This window comes from Pristis pectinata, chromosome 20 (genome assembly GCF_009764475.1).
Source record: "Pristis pectinata isolate sPriPec2 chromosome 20, sPriPec2.1.pri, whole genome shotgun sequence".
NCBI lineage: Eukaryota > Metazoa > Chordata > Chondrichthyes > Rhinopristiformes > Pristidae > Pristis > Pristis pectinata.
This window is the reverse complement of record NC_067424.1, coordinates 5,574,451-5,599,732: the sequence shown is the minus strand read 5'-3', so window position 1 is coordinate 5,599,732 and position 25,282 is coordinate 5,574,451. Positions and strand designations below refer to the sequence as shown.

The 25,282-nt window shown below is 46.7% G+C and overlaps 1 protein-coding gene across 1 annotated transcript in view; it reads right to left on the bottom strand.

The window, feature by feature from the left end:
- Positions 1-18,715: 18,715 nt before the first annotated feature.
- Positions 18,716-25,282, bottom strand: part of usp49 (ubiquitin specific peptidase 49) — a 59,858-nt gene continuing 53,291 nt past the window's right edge. Inside the window, 2 exon segments of the mRNA XM_052035143.1 lie at positions 18,716-22,032; positions 24,137-24,342. Coding sequence (XP_051891103.1) covers positions 21,839-22,032; positions 24,137-24,342 — 400 coding nt within the window. The 3' untranslated portion in view covers positions 18,716-21,838.

The following is a 25,282-nucleotide window of genomic DNA, read 5'->3' as shown; positions in this document are numbered from 1 at the left end:
CTTTTTATGTATTGCCTGATGGGATACTTGGCGTCTTGTCTCCGGTACATTTCCACAATTTTTAAAGACTGAGTCTGGCAGATAGTGTCATAGAGTCGTGCAGCATGGAAACAGACCCTTCGGCCCAACTGGTCCATGCCAACCAAGATGCCCAACCAAGCTGGTCCCATTTGCCAGCATTTGGCTCATAGCCTTCTAAACCTGGATCTGAACGTGATACCCACGCCACGTTCCTTGACAACCCTGCAGGCCTAAAAAACTCTCTACCTCACCCCTTGAATATAAGCAATGACGCAGCCTCTACAGCCCTCTGGGAAGAGAATTCCAAAGGTTTGTGATCCACTGAAAGAAAAAATTCCTCCTTTAAAGTATGTCCTTCCTTAGTCTGAGATTACACCTCAGGTTCTAGATATCCCAAGCAGGGAAATTCAGCCTGTCAGTTCCCCTCAGGATCTTACACATTTCAGTAAAATCACTTTACAAGAAAGAACACAATTAAAACAAAAAAAAACACAAAGTCCACTGTAGTGCAAAGTGGTCATAGTGTTCTGATACTGAGGTAGTGATTAGGGTTGTGCTGGTTGGTTTAAAAACCGAATGTTTGAAGGGAAGTAGCTGTTCTTGAACCTGGTGGTGTGGGACTTCAGGCTTCTGTACCTCCTGTCCGATGGGAACTGCAAGAAGATGTCATGGCCCGGATGGTGGGGATCTTTGTTGATGGACGTTGCCTTCTTGAGGCAGCGCCTCCTGTAGATACCACCGATGGTGGGGGGGGATGTACCCGTGATGTATTGGGCTGAGTCCACTACTCTCTACAGCTTCTTACATTCCTACGCATTTGGATTGCTGTACCAGACCATGATGCAACCGGTCAGGATACTTTCAACAGTACATCTGAAGAGGTTTGTTAGAGTGTTCGGTGACAAGCCAAACCTCCTTAACCTCCTAAGAAAGTAAAGATGCCGGCACACTTTCCTTGTGATTGCATCTATGTGCAGGGCCCAGGACAGGTCATCTGATATGTTAACATCCAGGAATTTAAAGCTGCTGACCCTCTCCACCGTTGATCCCCCAATGTGGACTGGCATGTTCACTCTCCTTCCTCTTCCTGAAGTCAACAATCTGCTCTTTGACCTGGGCGAGGACACTGACATTGGTTTGTTTGTCCTCCCGATGGACCTGGAGGGTTTTGTCAATACTGGTGTTACATTTCCACTGCTTTGAGATGTCTCCTGCAGACAGTCCATCTCTGGGAAGCATGTTGGATGTTGGGAGTTATGGTTGCCTTGTAGGCCATGACTTTGGTGCTGGATTTGAGGTCTTGACCTTTGAACCTACCCTCAGAGGGCCAGGGACTGTGTTGGTCCATGGAAGGTGGTGGAGAATTTCATCATCAATGTCCGTCATTGCTGAGAAGTGGCCATTGGGATATGAGAAGTCAGTCAGGGGTTAATGTTCATCGAGGGCAGGTAGGTAGAGAACCTTTGCTTCATTCATAGCCCATAGAAGACAAGAGGGTGGTGGTAGATGGAGCATATTCTGCCTGGAGGTCGGTGACTAGTGGTGTTCTGCAGGAATCTGTTCTGGGACGCTTGCTCTTTGCGACTTTTATAAATGACTTGGATGAGGATGTGGAAGGGAGGGTTAGTAAAGTTTGCTGATGATACAAAGGTTGGTGGTGTTGTGGATAGTGTAGAAGGTTGCTGTAGGTTACAACAGGACATTGATAGGATGCAAAGCTGGGCTGAGAAGTGGCAGATGGAGTTCAACCTGGAAAAGTGTGAAGGGATACACTTTGGAAGATCGAATTTGAAGGCAGAGTACAAGGTTAATAGCAGGATTCTTAGCAGGGTGGAGGAACAGAGGGATCTTGGGATCCACGTCCACAGATCCCTCAAGATTGCTGCACAGGTCGATAGGGTTGTTAAGAAGGCGTATGGTGTGTTTTCCTTCATTAGTCACGGTATTGAGTTCAAGAGCCGCGAGGTGATGTTGCAGCTCTATAGAACTCTGGTTAGACCACACTTGGAGTGTTGTGTTCAGTTCTGGTCACCTCATTATAGGAAGGATGTGGAAGCTTCAGAGAGGGTGCAGAGGAGATTTACTAGGATGCTGCCTGGATTGGAGAGCATGTCTTATGAGAATAGTTGAGCGAGTGAGGGCTTTTCTCTTTGGAGAGAAGGAGGATGAGAGGGGACTTGATAGAGGTGTACAAGATGATAAGAGGCATAGATCGAGTGGACAGTCAGAGACTTTTTCCCAGGGTGAAAATGGCTAATATGAGGGGACACAATTTTAAGGTGATTGGAGGAAGGTATAAGGGGGATGTCAGAGGTAAGTTTTTTTACACAGAGAATGGCGGGTGCGTGGAACGCACTGCCAGCAGAGGTTGTGGGGGCAGATACATTAGGGACGTTTAAGAGACTCTTAGATAGGCACATGAATGATAGAGAAATGGGGGGCTATGTGGGAGGGAAGGGTTAGATAGATCTTAGAGCAGGATAAAATATCGGCACAACATTGTGGGCTGAAGGGCCTGTACTGTGCTGTAATGTTTTACGTTCTATGTTTATATTGAGTGTAAGGTCCATCTTCTCCTTCGCTTCAGAGAACAAGCCTTCAAACTTAAAATGCTTCAAAATGAAATTATTGCCACAAAATCTGACCCTGAATCCAGTTGAAACTTTGTAAAACCCACAAGCAAGTTATCTCTGAAAATTCTGCGCCAATATACTTCCAGTGTCTGGGAATCTGAGTGGGCTGTGTATTGTGGCAGACAGAGGAAGCCTCAAAAATTCATCTGCACATCATATATCCCAGCTGCAGTGGCTGAAAGGATGACCTTATCTTGTTCCCAGCAATTTGCAGTCAAAATATACTTCATAAGATTCACAGGCTGAACAACAATCAGGTCACTGAATATAAGAGTCGGGAAGTTCTGTTGCAATTGTGCAAGACATTGGTGAGGCCACACTTGCAGCATTGGGTTCAGTTTTGTTCACCCTGTTGTAGGAAAGACGTCATTAAGCTGGAAAGGGTAAAGGGAAGATTTATGAAAATGTTGCCAGGATTGGAGGGCCAGAGTTATAGGGAGAGGTTGAGCAGATTAGGAGTTTATTCCTTGGAGCATAAGGGTCTAAAGAGCGACCTTATAGAGGTGTATCAAATCATGAGAGGCACAGATAGGGCAAATGCCCACTGCCTTTTTCCCAGGGAAATGGAACCAAGAACTAGAGGGCATAGGTTTAAGGTGAGAGGGGAAAGATTTCAAAGGGACTTGAGGGGCAACTTCTGGAGGGGAAGAAGCTGCTCCCGAGTCGTTGAGTGTGGGTCTTCAGGCTCCTGTACCTCCTCCCTGATGATAGTAACAAGAAGAGGGCATGTCCCGGATGATGACGGTCCTTAATGATGGATGCCACCTTCTTGAGGCACTGCCTCTTGAAGATGTCCTCGATGGTGGGAACACCATTGCCTTTGGAGAATTGTAAATTTAATAAAAAGCAGTGGCTTGAAGGTAGATAAGTCACCTGGACTGGATGGACTACACCTCAGGGTTCTGAAAGAGGTAGCTGAAGAGATTGTGGAGGCATTAGTAGTGATCTTTTCAGAACCACTAGAGTCAGGAATGGTTCCAGAGGACTGGAAAATCACAAATGTCACTCCACTCTTGAAGAAGGGAGGGAGGCAAAAGATAGGAAGTTATAGGCTGGTTAGCCTGACTTCAGTGCTTGTTAAGATGTTAGAGTCCATTATTAAGGATGAGGTTTCGGGGTACTTGGAAGCACATGATAAAATAGGCTGAAGTCAGCATGGTTTCTTCAGGGGCAGATCTTGCCTGACAAATCTGTTGGAATTCTTTGAGGAAGTAACAGGCAGGATAGACAAAGGAGAGTCAGTGGAGGTTGTTTCCTTGGATTTTCAGAAGGCCTTTGACAAAGTGCCGCACATGAAGCTGCTAATCAAGGTAGGAGCTCGTGGTATCACAGGAAAGGTACCAGCATGGATAGAAGATTGGCTGACTGGCAGAAGGCAGAGAGTGGGAATAAAGGGAGCCTTTTCTGGTCGGCTGCCAGTGATTAGTGGTGTTCCGCAGGGGCCGGTGTTGGGTCCGCTACTTTTCAGGTTGTATGTAAATGATCTGGATGATGGAATTGAGGGCTTTGTGGCCAAGTTTGCGGATGATACAAAGACAGGTGGAGGCACAGGTAGTGTTGAGGAAGCAGGGAGTCTGCAGAAGGACTTGGACAGGTCGGGAGATTGGGCAAAGAAGTGGCAGGTGGAATACAGCGTGGGGAGGTGTACGGTCATGCACTTTGGTAAAAGGAATAAAGGCGTTGATTATTTTCTAAATGGGGAGAGAATTCAGAAATTGGAGGTGCAGAGGGACTTGGGAGTCTTGGTGCAGGATTCACTGAAGGTTAACTTGGAAGTTGAGTTGGTAGTAAGGACGGCAAATGCAATGTTAGCATTCATTTTACGAGAACTAGAATATAAAAGCAAGGATGTAATGCTGAGGCTTTATAAGGCGTTGGTCAGACTACATTTGGATTATTGTGAGCAGTTTTGGGTCCCATATCTAAGGAAGGATGTGCTGGCATTGGAGAGGGTCCAGAGGAGGTTTACAAGAATGATACCAGAGATGAACGGGTTAATGTATGAGGCGTGTTTGATGTCTCTGGACCTGTACTCACTGGAGTTTAGAAGAATGAGGGGGGATCTCATTGAAAGCTACTGAATGTTCAAATATTTAAAGTGTACAGTAAGTGGAATTGTACCAATGGTCCTTAAAACTTGGTTAAACATTTGGCATTCAGATAGCACAAAAACAGACTTAAGTGAAGTTTGTATCAGGTTTGCAGCTTTCAGGACATCAGGAAACCCCCCAGAATGTTTTTGAAATGTGGTGTTGCTGCAATGCATGGGGCTTTTTTTTATAATTTTCAGGTTCTAAGAGCTGCTGGCAAGACAAACATTTATTATTTTTTGTGCTTCCCAGTTCTGATGAAGGATCCCAGACCCAAAACTTTGACAGGTTCTCCCTCAATGGGTCCCTGTATTTTGCGTTTGTGGATTTCCAGCTTCTGCAGGGTTTGGATTTCATGGGAGGGTGGACTTTGCAGCAAACAAGAACCAAGCGGCGGAGGAGGCCGGCGGGTCGGGCAGCGTCTGTGGGGCAGGACGTTTCCAGACCCCACACTGGTGCGGACGGGCCGGAACCGAAGTGCGAGCTCTGGTTTCCCAGCCGGCGGACAGCCGGGGGTGACGCCGCTGCCGCGCCGGGTGCGCCCGGGCTCAGCCGTCCCCCCGGCACAGGCGGCGGCGGCGGCGGCGGCGGGAAGATGGCGGCTCCGCGGAAGGGCGAGGCGGCGGGGCGGGGGGTGATGGCGGCGCTGGGGGCGGCCGCGGCCGTGCTGGCGGACAGGAGCGACTTCCGCAGGTGGGGAGGGGGGAGGCGGCCCTCTCATCCCCCCGCCCCACCCCGCCACCATCCCCCCTCCCCCCTCCCTTCCCCCCCTCCCTCCCCTCCCCTCCCTTCCCCCCCTCCCTTCCCCTCCCCCCTCCCTTCCCCTCCCCCCTCCCTTCCCCCCCTCCCTCCCCTCCCCTCCCTTCCCCCCCTCCCTTCCCCTCCCCCCTCCCTTCCCCTCCCCCCTCCCTTCCCCCCCTCCCTCCCCTCCCCTCCCTTCCCCCCCTCCCTTCCCCTCCCCCCTCCCTTCCCCCCCTCCCTCCCCTCCCCTCCCTTCCCTCTAACCCCTCCCTTCCCCCTCCCCCCTCCCCTCCCCCCTCCCCCCTCCCCCCTCCCCTCCCCCCTCCCTTCCCCCCCTCCCCTCCCCCCTCCCCTCCCCATCCCCTCCTCATCCTCCCTCCCCCCCACACCCTCCCCCACCTCACCACCATCCCCCCTCCCCTCACCCTACTCCCCTCCCCTCCCCTCTCCCCCCCTCCCCTCTCCCCCCTCCCCTCCCCCTCCCCCCTCCCCCCTCCCTCCCCCTCCCCCCTCCCCTCCCCCTCCCCCCTCCCCTCCCCCTCCCCTCCCCTCTCCCCCCTCCCCTATCCCCCCTCCCCTATCCCCCCCTCCCCTCCCCTCCCCCCTCTCCCTCCCCTGCCCCCTCCCCTCCCCCACCCCCCCCTCATCCTCCACCCCCTCCTCATCCTCCCTCTCCCCATCCCCCCACCTCCCCATCCCCCCACCTCTCCCCAACCCCCCACCTCTCCCCATCCCCTCACCTCTCCCCATCACCCCATCCCCTCACCTACCCCCCTCTCCCCATCCCCCCACCTCACCTCCCACCTCTCCCCATCCCCATCACCCCCTTCCCCTCCCACCTCCCCCCCCACCTCCCATCTCACCTCCTACCATCTTCCCCCTCCCCATCTGCCCCCATTCCCCCCTCTCTTCTGCCTCCTCTCAACTCTCTCCCATTCCCCCCCCGCCACAGATTCCTCTCGTCCCCTCTCAGGCTCTACGCTTCCCCCATCTCCTGACCCCTCTGCCCTGTCCCTCACGCCCTCAAAACTTCTAACCCCTCTCCTCACCCCACGCGCCCTCTCTCCTGTCCCCCCTTGAGTCAGCCGTGATCTACAGTGGAGCAGGCTCCAGGGGCTTTGTGGCTTTTCCTTCTCCTCTGTGCACTAATTTTTATCTGTCTGTGATCATTAGGCATTAAACAAATTTAGTTTGTTTCAACCTTGCAGTTAAATTGAACAATTCCAACTTAAACATTTCCTCTTTTCCCAACAGGAACTTAATTGTAAACATTGGACTGTTTGCTGTGGGAGTTTATATCGCCCGAAACCTTTCAGACATCGATTTGATGGCTCCTCAGCCCATACAGTAGACGAGATCTCAGTAAGTACTCCAGCACTGCAATCACTTCATACCCTGTTTGCAACGCTAATGATAGGATGAGTGACATTGAGGATCGACGTGTGTTAGCAGGTTGACAGCCAGCTCTGCTTGTCTTCCTTTTACTTCCCTGACAGCTTGACATGCTGGTTCCTGGGAGGTTCTGTGATTGAAATCAGGGTGAGATCTTCTCATTTCTTTTCCCTCCCACTCTCCACTCAACAATAACTGATGCCTGAATTTTCATGTCGATAATTGCCGGATATTCATGTTGCCTTGACTGCTGATTAAAGATTCAAAACAGTGTTTTATCCGTTGTGGTCACACTGAAGCTTAAACATCAGCGTTGCTCCCGATCCAAATGCAGTGTTCACATTGCATTAAAGAAACAAAGGACTGCAGATGCTGGAATCTAGATGAACAACACGATGATACTGGAGGAACTCAGCAGGCCAGGCAGCATCCGTGGAGAAAGCAGCACCGAATCTACTGCATTTGGTGCTCCAAGTGTGGTCTCGTCTACACTGGTGAGACCAAACGCAGACTAGGTGACCGTTTCGCAGAGCACCTGCGCTCTGTCCGTAACCGCGACCTGCATCTCCCCGTTGCCAGTCACTTCAACTCCCCCTCCCACACTATCACTGATATGTCCGTCCTCAGCCTCCTCCACTGCCGGGAGAATTCCAAACTCAAACTTTAGGAACAGCACCTTGTTTTCCGTCTTGGAACCTTGCAGCCTGATGGCATGAACATTGAATTCTCCCACTTTAAGTAATCCCCACCCCCACAACCCCCCACCACCGTGCCTCTTCTTCCCTTTCCTAGCCTGTCTTTTTTCTACCCCTTTTTTCTCTCCTTACCTTTGACCCGTCCCCCGGTGGATCTGCCCTCCCCTCCTCCCCCGCACCTGCCTATCACTATCTCTTACCTGCATCTACCTATCACCACCCTGTGCCCACCCCGCCTCCCCTCTTTTGTCCACCTATCACTGCTCTGCTTTTCCCTCCTATACATTGGGCTTCCCCTTTTCCTATCTTCAGTCCTGAAGAAGGCTCCTGACCCAAAACGTTGACCGCCTGCTTTTCTCCACGGATGCTGCCTGGCCTGCTGAGTTCCTCCAGCATCATCGTGTTTTTCGTTCACATTACACTGTTCGCACTTCCATAAATAAGATGTGGATTAATTTAAATTCAAGTGAGCTGTAACGAAAGCTGAAGCAAAAATGAAACGAGCTGCTGGAGGAACTTAGCTGGTCAGGCAGCATCTGTGGAGGTAGTGGGATGGTCGACATTGGGTCAAAGCCCTGGTAATCAGTTTATTATGGTCACAGGTACTGAGATACAGTGAAAAGCTTTTGTTTGCATTGCCATACATAAGTATGTTGAGGTGGTATAAAAAGAAAAGCAGAATGCAGAATATAATGTTGCAGTTACTGGGAAAGTGCAGTGCAGGCAGACAAGTAAAGTGCAAGGGTTTTGACAAGGTAGATTGGGAGATCAAGAGTTCATCTTTAGCGTAGAAGAGGTCCGTTCACGTGTCGGATAACAGCGGGATAGAAGCTGCCCTTGAGTTTGCCTCAGGACTGAGGGCGTGAAGGGGAGATGGGCAGAATACAGAGTGAGGGGGAGGGTTGGGGCAGCAGCTGACAGGCGATTGGTGGATCCAGGTGAGGAGGGGTTGATTGGCAGATGGAGTCAGGAGGGGGGGAAGGAAGGTTGGAGACAGTGACAGGGGCCGGGAGGTGATGGTGGAGGCAACGAAGGGCTGCAGATGGGGGAATCTGACAGGAAAGTTGAGTGAAACCAGACCGGGGAGGGATGGTGGGCAGATGGGAACGGGAGGAGGGGGAGCGGAGACAGGACCCAGTGGGTTGAGTGTGTGGGTGACAGGCGGATGGAACCAGGTGGGGGAGGTAACGGGACTGGGGGGAGTTCATCCACCCTTCCTCAATCCACCTATCCCTCTCCATCTCCTGCCTCGCCCCTCCTCTCCCCTCCACCCTCTCAGTCCTGATGCAGAGTCAATCCGAAGCATCGACCATCCCTTCCCCTCCCCACAGACGCTGCTCGACCTGCTGAGTTGCTGCAGCAGTTTGTTTTCTGCTCGAGATTCCAGCGTCTCCGGTCTCTCACGTCTCTAGAACAGGAGCTAGTCTGTGTAATGGTAAGCTCAAAGCTTCTGGATTGCTGTATAAACCCTGATTCATTAATGTCCTGCAGGCTGTTCGATGACATATCGAATCTCCTTAACGTTAGCATCCCGTTTCCGCCCCGCTGGAATTAGACCTTTGTTCCTTCAGCTCTGCTTGTCCAGCTGTACACCGTGATATCTTTGTGCCTCATTTCCAGACGCAGGGGATCTGTAGAAGCTGGAAGACCACCAACGTCGGGGTCCTGCTACAATGATCGAGACCACGAGCAGACTTACTGCCGCACCTGTACCTGGGGCTGTCCTCTGAGCTGAACAGAGGCCGACGTTCAGAATGAACAGATGGGTTAATCAGCAATTGCTTATCTTTTTTTCCATTGATAATGTTTAAAGCTATCACAACACTGACTGCATTCGTAACATTGTTAGTTCCATGAATGCCCTCAAATAAATCAACTGAAACCAACTGTCGTTTGTAACCGGAGCTCATTACAAACCGCCAGCGCATGTGGGACATGGTAGATGCATCCAGGGGTTTGTTAGTAATTTATATAATGTCCAAATCAGCAGAAAAAACAACCCCTAATATTGCACAGCGGTGAGAGCTGATGCATCGTGGGAGCGTTGGGTGTTGACAGTAGGGGCTCATGGGAGTTGTAGTTCTGTTGCTCATTGTTTCAACGTTGAGTCATACAGCACAGGCCCTTTGGCCCAACTGGTCCGTCCCGACCAAGGTGCCCCCCTAAGCTAGTCCCATTTGGCCCTTATCCCTCTAAACCTTTCCTATCCATCTTTTAAATGTTGTTATTGTACCTGCCTCAGCCACTCGTTCTATATCTGCACCACCCTCTGGGTGAAAAAGTTGCCCTTCGGGTCCCTTTTCCCTCTCACCTTAAACCTATGCCCCTGAGTTTTTAGTTCCCTTTCCCTGGGAAAAAGACAGGGTGAACACACATGATGTGTGGCCCTCGTGATTTTATACACAGGCCTAACACTAGCAGTGCGAGGGAACGGGCAACGGGCAATGCGTGCTGCAATCTCACAGTCATTTTCTCACGTATCTGGGGAGCTTGCGGATTCTGCTGACTGCAACCCACAGCCCCTCCACTTTGTGGCCTCCTACTGAAGTCAGTATTGTTTACAGGATGTGGCTTCACTGGCAATTCTGGCATCTCTGATTGTCCCTGGACTAAGTGGGGGGGGGGGGGGGGGGGGGGCAGTTAAGAGTCAACCACATCGGTGGGTCCGGAGTTGTATATAGGCCGAGGACAGCAGATATCCTTCCCTGTAAGACATCAGTGAACCAGAGGGGTTTTTACAACTATCCAGTGGCTTCGTGGATGAGGCTCCTGAGATCAATTTAAATTCCAGACTTATTTAATTATAGTAAAACGCCCAATAATCCACCGTCTGTTTGGAAATCCCAATAGCTTGGTGGCTGGCAATTTCCTGCATTCCCCTGAAACTCACCGTGGTCCTGGTTCCTCTGCACCTTTCAAACTCAGAGTTCACTGGAAAATTTATTGCAATACTGTGTAACATCTTAACAATAAAACTGAATTTAAAGTGTGTTGTAACAGGACTAACATAAAATATTGTGGAAAATCTGCCTGTCCAAACTTTTGAGTGTGCCAGATTATCGGAGTTTTCCCATCCTTGGATTTAAATCCCGCAGTCGTTGAGATAGGATTCAAACTCGTGTTTCTGGATCGAGTATTCCGAGGGTTATGGGTCAGCTAAGTACATGAACCCCGCAAGATGCAGGGAGAACAGATGGGGAGAAATGAGGTTCCCTTTTACCCAGCAGCATCAGATGGAAAGGTGAAGATGGGAATCACACTTGTGTTGTTGGTTTGATCTTCAGCCTCTGCTGGTGTGACAGACAGGAGGGTTGTATTTTGCCCAGCTAGGCAGGGAATTAAACGATGGCAACAGCTTTTCACCGTGGAAAAACATACAGATAAAAGCAATGTGGGTAGGAGTGCCCTCCCTGTCAGGTGCCCCCTGTCCCATTGTTGCTGTATCTTCTCTGTCTCTAATCCCACTCAGAGCAGGTGGTCTCTCTGGACACCCAAGAGACTGCAGATGCTGGAACCTGGAGCAACACACGGGATGCTGGAGGAACTCAGCAGGTCAGGCAGCATCTATGGAGAGAAATGGACAGTTCAGGTGAAGGATCTTGACCTAAAAGTTAAACTGTCCACTATTCTCCATAGATGCTGTGTGACCTGCTGAGTCCCTCCCACCCATCCCAGCGTCTTGTGTGTGATCTCTCTGGAGAGGTGCTAAATAAGGAAGATTCCTTTCCAGTTTGACGGATGAGAGGAGGCGGAATATCCAGGTAATTCCTTCTGTGACAAATCATCGGAAACTGGGCCAAATGGTGAGTCAGAGGCTGCTTTCCAGTAGCACTGGAGCGATGTCGCCTGTCAGACACAGTGCCAGCTCCCCGTGCCTCAGCACACGAGAGGGCACCACATAAGGCAGCAGCCTGTTCCACAGGCTCTGTTGTACCTTCCAGGCAAGGAACTGTGGCCTGACATTAACCTAACCTGGAGCAACAAACCATCTGCTGGAGGAACTCAGCGGGTCGAGCAGCATCTGTGGGAGGAAAGGAGTTGTCGACGATTCGGGTCAAAACCCTGCATCAGGATCAAGTTTTGACCCAAAACGTCAACAGTTCCTTACCCCCCCCCCCACCACCACGAATGCGGCTCCATCCGCTGAGTTCCTCCAGCAGATTGTTTGTTGCTGCAGGAGGGCGAATTAAAATGGTACCAAATTTCAACCACTCACTGAGTGTATTCCCTAAACCCTCATTTGGGATTTCTTCTCCATCACCGACCTCATCTCAACCACCTGCTCAGGAAATCCCCAACTCGTGCAGTTCCTGGACTAAGTATCTCCGCTTGTGTCTTCCTCTATAGTTCTATCTGAGGTATTTTGTCTGTGGTTTTCCAGTGTAGAGTTGGTGCAAATGCCCCAGATGCGCACGTTGGGCACAAAGTGTTCAGAATTAGATTCCAGCATCTGCAGTCTCGTGTTCCCATTAACCTAACCTGGTTGCATCACCGCCTGGTATGGAGGCTCCAATGCACAGGATCGCAAGAGGCTGCAGAGGGTTGTAGACTCAGCCAGTCCCATCACGGGCACAACCCTCCCCACCATCGAGGACATCTTCAAGAGGCGGTGCCTCAAGAAGGTGGCATCCGTCACTAAGGACCCTCTCCATCCGGGACATGCCCTCTTCTCATTACTACCATTGGGGAGGAGGTACAGGAGCCTGTACCTCAATGATTCAGAAACAGCTTCTTCCCCTCCACCATCAGATTTCTGAATGGTCCATGAACTCTACCTCGTTATTCCTTTTTTTTGCACTATTTATTTAATTTTGTAATTATATAGTAATGTTATGTCCCTGCACCGTACTGCTGCCGCAAAACAACAAATTTCACGTCGTATAAGTCAGTGATAATAAACCTAATTCTGATTCTGCCAAATCTAATTCATTTCTAACCTTGCATTTTATATTGGTAACTAATCCATTGGGTCCCTCTGTGGTCAGTCTTTCCCATCACGGGAGATCAAAACTGTACACAGTATTCCAAGTTAGACAAGTTAAGGTCTTGTACAAGAACAAAATCGGGTGCCGAATCCCGTGTGAATGTTCTCCATCACCCTATATGCCGCAGTTACTGCATTGTTCATGTTTGAGGGTAGCCAGCCTGGATTGTAAGACCCTCTTGGGGGGCGGGTGGTGGGAAAGATGGGTACAAAGATTACACAGCTCCAGGAGGCTTTAATAACAGAGTTAAAATAAAAATAAAATTGGCCAGCCATCTAGTGTGACTACTGACAGTCCCGGGAACCACAGGGACATCATAAAATAACTCCTTACAATACCCATCATCAGAAGTTTATGGCTGTAAAGCAGTCAGGCACAGCCTGAGATCATGAGAAGCGCTATATAAATGAAACATTACTTGTATCCCCAAGTACAGTGTGGTATCAAAAATACTGGCTGTAGATCTGGGCAGTATGTCCCACTCCTCTTTTGAACATGGGGTAGATATCACCCTACCTCACTACTCAATTTTAAAGTCTAAATACAGCGTACAACATTTGGCCAGTGAGCCAAGTTCAGACCCTGGGGCAGTTCAGCGAACAGCAAGCCACCCACTCACCTCTGCTAACCCAGTATATCTGAAGCAGGTTCCTCCAGCTGCCCCCTGTTGGATCTTCTCACCCCAAACAGCAGCCTCTACCAACAGAAATGTGTGTACATCTGGCTAATCAGCAATGGGTCTATTTTAATGTTTAATATTCAAAACATTAAAAATCATAGTATTAAAATTAAAAATACATTTAAAAGATATTAACACAAAGTTGATCTTTAAATAGATTAAGGGAGTAAGATAATATTTCTTTATTAGTCACATGTAAATTGATACACACAGAGAAATGCACCTTTTGCGTAGAGTTCTGGGGGCAGCCCGCAAGTGTCGCCGCGCTTCCTGCGCCAACACAGCATGACCACAACTTCCTAACCCGTACGTCTTTGGAATGTGGGAGGAAACCGGAGCACCCGGAGGAAACCCACGCAGACACGGGGAGAACGTACAAACTCTTTACAGACAGCGGCCGGAATTGAACCCGGGTCGCTGGCGCTGCAATAGCGTTACGCTAACCGCTACACTACTGTGCCTGCCTCCAAAAGTTGTTTCGGTGACTTGGAATTCTCCTCTCCATTCACTGCCAACATTCCCCATTGAAACCATCACCAAACCTGTGCATCTCTATTCCGGTGCTGGCTCCAGGCCCAGTTGCAGGAAGCTGGCATTCTGTTGGTGGACCTTGAGGAGTCAGAGTGCAGTTGCAATGGCAGCAGTGAGGACCTTCATGAAGTTTGGGAATTCACATGTGTGAACACCCAGACTGATTTCAATTGTCAATTCAGTCTTTCCTGCACAAAGGCGCACACCCCGGTTCTAAAAGAACATTCATCCAATGTTATAGTGTAGAAGGTGGGGAGCATCAAGTCATAGAGGAGCTGAAGAACTCCATGGGAGAGTGAACAGGTCTCAAATTTTCGTTAGTTCTGGGGCTTTGCAGTCAAGGACCACTGATTATTCCACACGTTTTAAAAACCTGGTCTGTACTTTGGGTAATTTGTGTTCATAGAATACAGCACAATACAGGCCCTTCAGCCCACAATGTTGTGCCGACCTTTAAACCTCACCTAAGACTATCTAACCCCTTCCTCCCACATATCCCTCTATTTTAAATTCCTCCATATGCTTAATTTGACCAATGTACCTGCCTCCACCATCGCCCCAGGCAGCACATTCCATGCCCCAACCACTGTCTGGGTAAGAAACCTCCCTCTGATCTCTCCCTTGAACTTCCCACCCATTACTTTAAAGCCATGCCCTCTTGTATTGAGCAATTTCATGTTCTTTACCAAGCCCATCGTTCCATGCATCAAGAACAACACCAAAACTGACTCCTGGATAGAATAAATCAAATATAAAGCTAGAAAAAAGCAACAATATGAAGAATATATGGAAAGACTAATGACATGTTATGAGACTGCAATAGTGTAAGATATTGCCATGGAGATAAGAGACAATTAGAATAAATTCTTTACAGACAGGCATTTTATTACTGTTAAATTCTAAAGTTGTACTCTTTATTTTTTTTCTTCATTAGGAACTTTTAACTTACAAAACAATAGATGTAGAAAGACAAAAGTTTAGAAAAATCATTTCTATTTAAAAAAAAATCAGATCACAGGATATGAAATCCAGATTGGTTGACATACCAAGACAGTACAGGATCGGACCCTGATTCAATGTGCCGTACTCAATACCAAACCACATTTGCTAACACATGAACAAAGTGCCCTAATCTAACATTTAGAACCTGCTACCGAACATCCAACATGACAATACGAACCACGAGCAGCTCCAGCCATACTCCTTGCTACCATGTGCCTTCAATGGGCTCATGGCACTATCTATAAAAATTTTAAAACAAAAATAAATCATGCATGTGCTTAAAACAATTTTTTTTTAAATGGACAATTCTCCAGCCCCATTTACACAGGCATTTTATAAATATTTGCAAATTTGTCAGCTGGAATGAGGATTGAAATATGGAATGTTCTTTCTAAAATATTTTGTGCTGTCAGTCTAACTATCCTCACACATTGATTGTTCTGAAATTCAGACTTGATAACTTGCTGCTAATATTGCTGAGCAGCATTTAAAAACGCACTCCTATGCACATTAGTACTTATTACACAGCTGCACATCAGCCATCTTAACAACTTCAGCCCCTCACAACTCTCAGGAAAAAAAATTGAAAAGCAAGAACCTTGGGGGTTGTAAAACTAACACAAGGTGTAGAATCCTGTCTGGGGAAAGTAGTACCCCTGCCTGTGTCTGGAATTAGTAGAGAAAGTTGATAAGGAAAATATCAGCAGGCAACTCATTCACAATGGGCACTTTCATTTCAATTTACCTCGTCTTTTGCAGCTTTCAGTCATGTTTGAATGTCCAAATCTTGACAAACCCCCAATTCTGTTCTGTGCACCAGTAGGTCTGGGAACAAGCTATTGCTTTTTGCTCAGGTCCACTGCATGTATCTGGTTTCTGTGCACCTCCCACTGTGGGTGTGAGGATAACAAATGCAAAAAGGCTGACCCTTTGCTCAGCTGCCTCAGGACAAAATGAAATCTAACCAGTTGTTTTTCTTGTTGTAATTCCCATTCGATACCAAAGAAGGTATCCTCAGGAGAGTACTAAAGCCCATCCCCACTGCCCTCCCAACCTTCCTGCCTGTGTAACTGGGGCTTTCCATATGCAGGGCAGTAAACGTTAGGAGGGGATTTGAACACCACCTCCTTGTGGACCTGGTAACAATAGGCCTGAGTAAAACTTTGTTTTTATAAAAACAATGACATAAAAGAAACCAGACAATTTTTTTTAAAAAAACAATCTTCATGTATATATTACATTATGAAGTTCACAAAAATGTACACTAGTATATATGTGTTCTTTTTAAAATCTGCTGGTTAAGAACAGTTTGTATTCACAGATGCAATGAGCAGTCAGCACCATCACAGTATTGTGTTGTTTGAATCCAGAAGCTGGTAGTTCTTGAAATCAAGTTGTAAGGTGACACTGGGTTTCTCTACAAAGACTGTCTCTTCCAGTCTTAATACATGCTCATCTCAGCTGCCGGAGTATAGAGTGCAAGTGCATGAATGTGGACAGTCCTCAAAAAGGAAATTACAACATACAACAATATACCTGTAAAAGTCTTAGATACAATCCTCTTTGTACCAATTATTGTAGTGTTCATGACAAAGGAAACATTTAAATAAAAACATTTTCAAAAATATCAAACCATCTACAAGTAGGCTAAAATATTCTCTAAAAATAAAAACTAGCTGAGGAAATTACAGATATGCGAGTGAAGGTGGGACAAGGCTTTCCAAAACTTACAGAAAACTTTAAAGCAATACTGAAATGTGCAATTATTACCAAAAGAAAATGTTGCTACTGGGGAGAGATTTGTAGTTCAGCCAGTGGATTGAATAGGAAGAGCAGAAATGTCTAACAGGGTACAGCACATGCCACAGATTAACCAAAAGCTGTTAACCCCTTTTTTAATGCAGTAAATGGGGCTGCAGAAGAGGAGGAAATTCATGGTAAGTTTTTACTTTATATAAACAAAAGGTAACAAATGAGACTTTTCAATGCAAGTACTCGCAGGTGAGTTTGATGTTTGAACGGAATGCGCAGCTGTCAAGAACTGTATTCAGGTGGACAAGTGGGAGAATTCTACACAATTCCACAAACAGGGGGTTATATATAATCTGGCACTAGGGAACACAAGGGAATGGGCATGGCTGTGTTCTGTTAGAGGCAGGCGCAAGTCATGAAAAGCATCATTCAAGGGCTTTAGTAGAGAGAGAAGAGAAATATTTTAAATAAAAATAAACAAAAACTCTTAAAACCACCATCCCCCAGTCAAGACAGACTTTTAATACAAAATATTGTAGTTCAATGTCACTATTGCTTCATAAATCAGACAGAACTTAGGAAAGCACACTGCTGGCATCATGTGGCTGAACTTATAAATTACATCTTTTGTGGTTGATTCTTATTTTTGATAGTCCTCTTTACAGAGATTGACTTTAAACAAAAACAGGCCTCAATGCTTTCCCAAAGAGATGACCCGAATCTTATTTTAAAAAGGTAAAGAATTATAACCCCTTCCACTTCCTTAACACCACTTTGACACAGAGTTAAAAGAATCATTGTTCATCTCTACCACAATGAACTCCGACTGGTACATGAATAACCAATATTTTTGTCTCTAATTTGCTTTGTTCTGGTAAAAGGTGCTCAAATTAAGTCCCTTTCTGATAACTCAGAACCCAAATTGTTCAATAATTTGAATTCACTGGCATAAACTGAAGGGAGATTTTTGATCTCAATTTGAGCTAGCAAGTTAATTAAAAGCAGACTGTACATCTTTTCAATAATCCTGATTTATGCAAAACGAGAGGATGTAAACAGCAGTGTGTTTAAGGGATTCTATAACTACAAAGAGGTTCTTTCCTCTGGTAAGGATGGAGGCCGTTAGCATCGTAAATCTCCCCCAATCACTTCACAGTGACGTTATCAGCCAAAAATTGAGACTAAACTGTACGACGAGGAACAAAAGCTTGGTCAACACAAGGAGATTTCAGACAACTAAAATAAAGAGTGCTGGAGAGGTGCGAGGAAGGAATTCCAGAGCTTAGGCCTTGAGACAGATGAAGGTACAGCAAGGCATTAATTGGAGGAAGAGAGCTTTTGGACATCTGTATGAAACCATAGGCTGGAGAAGATTGCAGAGATTAGGAAAGGCAGCTTCATGGATTTTATGTGGCGCTAATTTTAAAATTAAGAGTTTTCATTCAGGGGTGAAATCAGGAAGCACTGAATCCGCACGAACATCGGCAGGAGTCTCCAAAAGGCTGTGATGTGCGGAGAATTCAAGCTTTGTCTTGCAATGGAGACACATGAGACCGCAGACGCTGGAATCTGGAGCAACACACAATCTGCTGGAGGGACTCAGCGGGTCGAGCAGCGTCTGTGGGAAGTTAACAGTCTTGACCTGAAACGACTGTACATTTCCCCGCCTGACCTGCTGGGTTTCTCCAGCAGTTTGTTTTATATATCAATGTTTTTTTTAAGGCGGTTGGGGAGAAGAGGAGCAGTGGAAGGGATATCAAAGGATAAGGAGAAAAGGCAAGTAGAGATAACTAAGGGAGACAAGTTCAATTTTAATTGTGGAGTTAATTAGTCTGTTCCTACCCTCTAATTTGGAGCACTTTGTGCATGACACCCACTACACTGGAGAGGAAACCACAGACCAGAACTATAGAGGAAGACGAGAGCAGAGATTCAGGAGTTGGGGATTTCACGAGCAGGTGGCTGAGATGAAGTTGGTGCTGGAGAAGAAATCCCAAATGGGTGTTAAGGGTTGACATTTGGAACCATTTTAATATTCCCTCCTGCAGCAACAAACGATCTGCTGGAGGGACTCAGCGGGTCGACCAGCGTCTGTGGGGGAGGAGAAAGGAACCGTCGATGTTTTGGGTTAAGACCAGGGTCTTGACCCGAAACATCGACAATTCTACTCGCTGCCCCCACAGACGCTGCTCGACCCGCTGAGTCCCTCCAGCAGATTGTGTGTTGCTCCAGATTCCAGCATCTGCAGTCTCTGGTGTCCTCCTGTTCACTGCTACCAACGGGCAAACTGGATTTAAAGTAAATGACAATATGAGGGTGTAAAAAGAGTGTTAGTTTTACATATTTGTTTCTGTGTGGATGGAGGCAATGATAAGCTTTGGATTGATTGAATCTTTAGCACCTAGTTTGCATAAATGGTTTTGCCCAGAGTTAAGCTCCATGTAAAACTCAGTGCCAGCTGGATAAAATAACATCTCATGACAGTGCTGCCATCGGAATAAGGACTGGTTTCCTCTTTAGAACTACTGCAGAGGAAATTGGAGTCAAAAAACACAAAACTGGTCGTGCAATTTCTGAAAATCTGATGGGATAAACAGAGATAAAACCTTCAACCAAACAAGAGCTGTACCTGGTGTGCGTGATCAGGACTCGTTTACAGAAACCCATATAGCTCTTGTGCATCTATGTGGGATTGTACAAAGTTGCAACGAACAAATGGGTCGCAAACACAGGGACTAGCCCTTCTCTCATTGACTTTGCATTGATGTGTTAAAACTAGCTTTCAGCACAAGCTCACAGCTGAGTAGAGTGTGGAAGTTCTTAGGCTCGGATTTGGACAACCAGTAACCCTCCTGGATCCAACACCAGCGTTTCTGCATCACAATTAAAACATTTAACTTTACTGAGTTTACGTGACGGATATCACTAGTGGTATAATTAGTTTATTGCTACGATATGGTTCAAATTGTGCCTTTCTGATATTACCAACAGAATGCAAAAGGCTGGCATAGTTTGCATACAGACAACATACTGGCATTGTTTTGTGTCGAGGGTCTGCAGTTGCTGCAAGAGTGCAAGGCAAGGTACGGAAGGTGAATAAAGCATATAATGCCTTAGAGCTGCAGTAGTTAGCCACAGAACAAGCATGCAATAGTCCATCAGCCAGCACAGCCTGAATCACCTTGTAATAAGCAGAGCAAAAGGCAGCAATAAGCTACCTCAAACCGGCTGTGTGAACTGGAAGTAGATACTGAGGACAAAGAAAAAGCTCAAGTAGTTTTACAATGGAAAGCGTGAAGGGGAAGGGGTAATTAAGATATTTTGCAATAGTTCCTAAAATAATAAACATGCAGGAGGTGATATGGAAATAAAAGTGGGAAATGAAATTAAACGTCAGTCTCCACAAGCACAGAACTGCCTTCTCTATATCTGATGTCTCTTGCCAGATGGAGAACAGGAAAAGTATGTTGTGTGAAAACTATTTCATGGACACTGTGTGGTGTCCAGCCTCAAATAGTGAGTGGTTTCAGAACAGAAGCTCAGTAAGAACATAGGTTGAGAGCCAGATTTTGAATGCTTTAAAACCGCTAAAAACAACAAATTCAATAACATTTAAAACCCTGATGAAGCTATGCTTAAATTAGCTGTCATAAGATACAAATAGACAAGAAATTAAAAGTAATTTGTTAATGCTACACTAGCCCAGTACCAAAATCCATGCGCAGCTGTCGGCTTTCCGATCTGGCTTATTACTTCAAAGTTGAGACAGCTATTAACACACGTTCATTTCCCTTCTCTGATGCCTAATACACTGCACTCCTGTTGAGCCAGCTGAACTCCTGAGCATCCCACTTCACCTGGATCTGACCAGCAGCACCGCACACAGTGCCCGCACGACTCGCGGATCAGTGACTGCTGCCCACCTAGTCCTGGGACACTGTTACCATCGCACTGACAAACGTTAGTTAACCCACTAACAAACACAGCAACCCTAGCCCTTGCTGCTCAACCCATTCTGGGACACCAGCCTTTGGACTACACTTCTCTGAAAGCTCAGTGGACATTCAAACCTTTTACTTGAAAGGTGAATAGGGCAGTAGAACGTTGCATTTTCTGTTTTGTTCTGAATGACATCCTCTGCATTTTACAAAATCCTTAAAGTAAACCAAAATATAGTGAACACAGAGGTCTCACAATTTTCAGAAGCAAAACCAGTATTCTACAATACTCACACACAAGATCATATTGAATAAAAATTATTTAATCTCCCACATTTATTTCAAAAAGTCTTAATTTACATTTTCAAAGCTGCATGATCAGCTACAAATACACTGCCTGTGCGGCAGAGTTCTTTTTTCCATAATACTAACGATTCCTATTCTCGTACAAAATCCAGCAGCCTCCTTAAGGAACCATTAGCGCAGAAGTGCGCGAAATCACTTTGTTCACGTTTGCTCCCAACGTTTGTGTGTTTTGAATCTGTCAGAAGCACAGCTGAAGTTGTACTTTACCATAAGAGGGGACCTTCCCCGTGGGTTGCATGGAGCAGCTGTCAATACCCCCAGCGAGGAGACTGGTGCTGTGACAGTAATTCTTCACAACATGAGTCCTTTTACTGAAAGCATAAAATCATACACCAGGAGCAAAAGGGCAAGGATTTGTATCAAAAGGGTGAGGATTTCTATCATGGTTTCTTTGTTGTTCTGCGACTTTGGCAGCAAGTTATAACGGGTACGATGGAGCCAGAACTAATCAGTGAACATTCAGTGTGAGAGCAAGACAGCCCTGGGTCATTAGGTGAATGCAGAGTTAGTGATCGGTTGAAGGCTAGCTTGGTATAACGCCATGGGGAGAGTCTTTTACATAAGGAAAATGGTCAAACCTGTGTATCTGTGTCATTGAGTAAACCAAGTGGCAAACAAAGGCACCTTCTGGGAGGTAAAGGATGAAGATGACAACTGGAAATGGTGACACTGAAAGACCAGCCAAGAACATGAATGACGAGACAGAACGTACTACAATGGAATTAATACCTGGAGAGACCTGACGGCAAGACTGTTGATACAGCAGACGGCCACAATCACCTGCCCTGGGACAGGCGGACATTTTGAACAAACCATTTTTAATTGACAAGTACGGAATTAAACCCTACCATAATATGCATAGGAAAGCTATATATGCTTCGGTAAACGAGCCCCAGGGCATTTTCTGTTGCCCACATGAGAACACAACAGTGCTTAATCAGCCCCAACGTGAAGCTCACTGGATGTTGCTGGGTGGATTCAGCGGATTCCAGTAACGGTTTATATTCCCTGTCCTATGGGAAGGTCAGTCTCCTGTTCTTTTCTGTATTTCTGGTTGGCACCTGAGGTTCAGAATGCATCTCTGTGACAAACTCCACATTGCTCTGCACGGTTCTTTGAGTGTAAAAGAGAATATAGGCCTGGGTCTTGCAAACTTCCTCCACACTGCACACATTTAGCTTGGAGTCATTACAGTGGACCCAAAATTCTAAAGAGGAGAAAAAAGAAGGGTACAACAGGTTGTAAAATAAAGCATTTTCCTTATCTTCAATACATTCATTTATTAAATGCTAGGTCACTGAAATAACTACATACTCTGGTGCATATTTTGCATTCCCTGTACATCTTCCCACCCCAGTTAGAGTCACAGAGTCATACAGCACAGAAACAGGCCCTTCGGCCCAACTGGTCCATGCCGACCATGCAAGCTAGTCCCATTTGCCAGTGTTTGGCCCATAACCTTCTTAAGCTTTCCTATCCATGGACCTGTCCAACTGTTTATTAAAAGTTGTTATTGTACCTGCCTCAACCACTTCCTCTGGCAGCTCGTTCCACATACATACTACCCTTGGTGTAAAAAAATTTGCCCCTCAAGTTCCTATTAAATCTCTCCTCTCTCACCTTAAACCTTTGCCCTCTAGTTCTTGATTCCCCAGCTCTGGGAAAAAGACTGTGGGCATTCACCCTATCTATGCCTCTCATGGTTTTATACACCTCCATAAGGTCACCTCTCAGTTTCCTACGCTCTAAGGAATAACGTCCTATCCTGTCCAACCTCTCCCTAGAACTCAGTCCCTTACCCAAAGGTGCCAGTTCAACATAGGATGATCACAGCTTCCTGTTGCTTCATCCCAGGAGACTGTCTGCCGGCTATTGCTGGTATGGATGAGAAGGGAGTATGGTACGAGGGGGTGGAGGGAAACATCCGATTAGACCTGAAGAACCTGCCTTGTCTGTTTGCCTTGGTTTCAATGCCACTGAGTGCATTTACTAAACAAACCCATCTTTGCACTGCACTGTATTTTGCTGAAAGAGAACCTGCTGCATCATTTGGTGTGGGATAGAAAGGACTTTGAGACTGTTTTGCACTTTACTCAAAACATTTGAAATTCTGGCTTAAACGTTTACAGTACATCCTCCTTACGGTAAATTTTACTGATGTCAACACGCGCCTTGTGCCTCAGTGTTGAAAAGCTGCTTGACGACAAAGGACATGGTAGGAAGGCAGGGCCGCCTCCTCTGGAGCAACGAAGGTAGGCGCTGGCCCGTGATAAGCCGGACTCTTGCCCCGGGGCCATTGATGCTTACTGTCAATGCCCAGTGGAGACACAAGAGACTGCAGATGCTGGAATCTGGAGCAACAGACAATCAGCTGGAGGAACTCAGCAGGTCGAGCAGCATAGAGTCATAGAGCAGTACAGCACAGACACTTTAGCCCAACGAGTCTGTGCTGAAAGTGGTGCCCACCCAGCTAGTCTCAATTCCCTGCGTTCAGCCCATATCCCTCCAAGCCCCGCCCCTCCATGTACCTATCCAAGTGCTTCTTAAATTATACTATTGTACCTGCCTCACCCACTTCCTCTGGCAGCTCGTTTCATATACTCACCACCCTCTGTAGGAAAAGGTTGCCCCTCAGGTCCTGTTTAAATCTTTTCCCTCTCACCCTAAACCTTTTGGATTCTCCCACTCTGGGGAAAAGACTGTTACCGTCCACCTTATCTATGCCTCTCATAATTTTAAACATTTGTATCAGGTCGCTGTGTCCTGATGCAGGGTTTTGACCTGAACATTGACAATTCCTCTCCCCCCACCCCCCCCCCACAGATGCTGCTCGACCCGCTGAGTTCCTCCAGCAGACTGTGTGTTGCTCCAAGACCAGTGACGTGGGCTAAGTCAGTACAAAGTGAGAATGAACCTGGAGCCTTCTGAGTTTGGCAACATGCCTGAGAGGAAACTTGTTTCTATCCTGCTCTTACAGCGTCTATCCCACTGTTATAAGACTATTGAACGGTCCCCTAGTACGATAAGATGGACTCTTGACCTCACAATCGACCTCGTTGTGACCTTGCACCTTATTGTCTACCTGCACTGCACTTTTTCTGTAGCTACGACACTTCATCCTGCATTCCGTATGTTTTACCTTGTACTACCTCAATGCACCCTGTAATGAATTGATCTGTATATATGGTATGCAAGACAAGTTTTCACTATATCTCAGTACATGTGACAATAATAAACCAATTGCCTTCAATAGCTCCAAAGCAGCTTTAAGGTGCATGCATTTATGAATCTTTCCTGGTTGGAAAACTGACCTCCCTCGGTGTTGTAGCAGTATGCAGTGTAATGTCCTGAGCCAAATCCTTTCCCGTGATGCATCACCACAGCTGAGAGGTCATAGATGAAGCTTTCTTTGCCAAGAGTGGAGGAAGAGTCCCTGCAGCAGTAAGGCTCCATGTTTAATACCTGGTCGAAGCTGACGTGCACCCCTATCTTTTCACGATGGTTGCGGCCGGACCACCTAAAAACACAGTAGCTGCATCAAGAGGGAAATAAGGAACACGAGTACAGTACATCAATTCCCTGTGAAAACATCCTCACAGTCTATACAAGATAACGAGACAAAGTCAGAGTTTTACCATTTCCTTTAAACAAAACAGTTAATCAACATAACCATGTAGAGCAAGAAAGTGAAAGATGGAACCGTAAGACTATAAGACATCGGAGCAGAATCAGGCCATTCGGCCCATCAAGTCTGCTCCGCTATTCGAGTCGCGGCTGGTTTACTTTTCCTCTCAACACCATTCTCCTGCCTTCTCCCCGTAACCTTTGATGCCCTTACTAATCAAGAACCTATCAACCCTCCGCTTTAAATACACCCAATGACGGCCTCCACAGCCGTCTGTGGCAATGAATTCCACAGATTCACCACCATCGGGCTGAGGAACCACTAGGGATAGAGGGACCTCAACATTTCTGGGAAGCAAAGGCAATTAAACTGAAAAGGTGCCTGGAATGCACTGCCAGGGGTAGTGATGGAGGCAGATACAATAGAGGTGTTTAAGAGACTCTTAGACAGGCACATGAATGTGCAGAGAATGGAGGGATATGGATATTGTGTAGGCAGAAGGGATTAGTTTAATTGGTGGCTTAATGAGTTCAGCACAATATCGTGGGCCAAAGGGCCTGTTCCTGTGCTGTACTGTTCTATGTTCTATATTCTTATTACTGTACAGGTTTACCAGGAGGCTTGTAAATTGGGATATAATCCCCAGAGTTCTGAAATAGCATAAGTGCTCCAATCTGCAGAGAACCCTCAATTTAAAAAATACTAATAAATGGTCAAAAATGAAGAAGCCTGTTTGGGTAAGCCTAGTAATTTCGAAGGTAGGGACATGTTCGGCACAGCTTTGTGGGCCAAAGGGCCTGATTGTGCTGTAGGTTTTCTATGTTCTATGTTC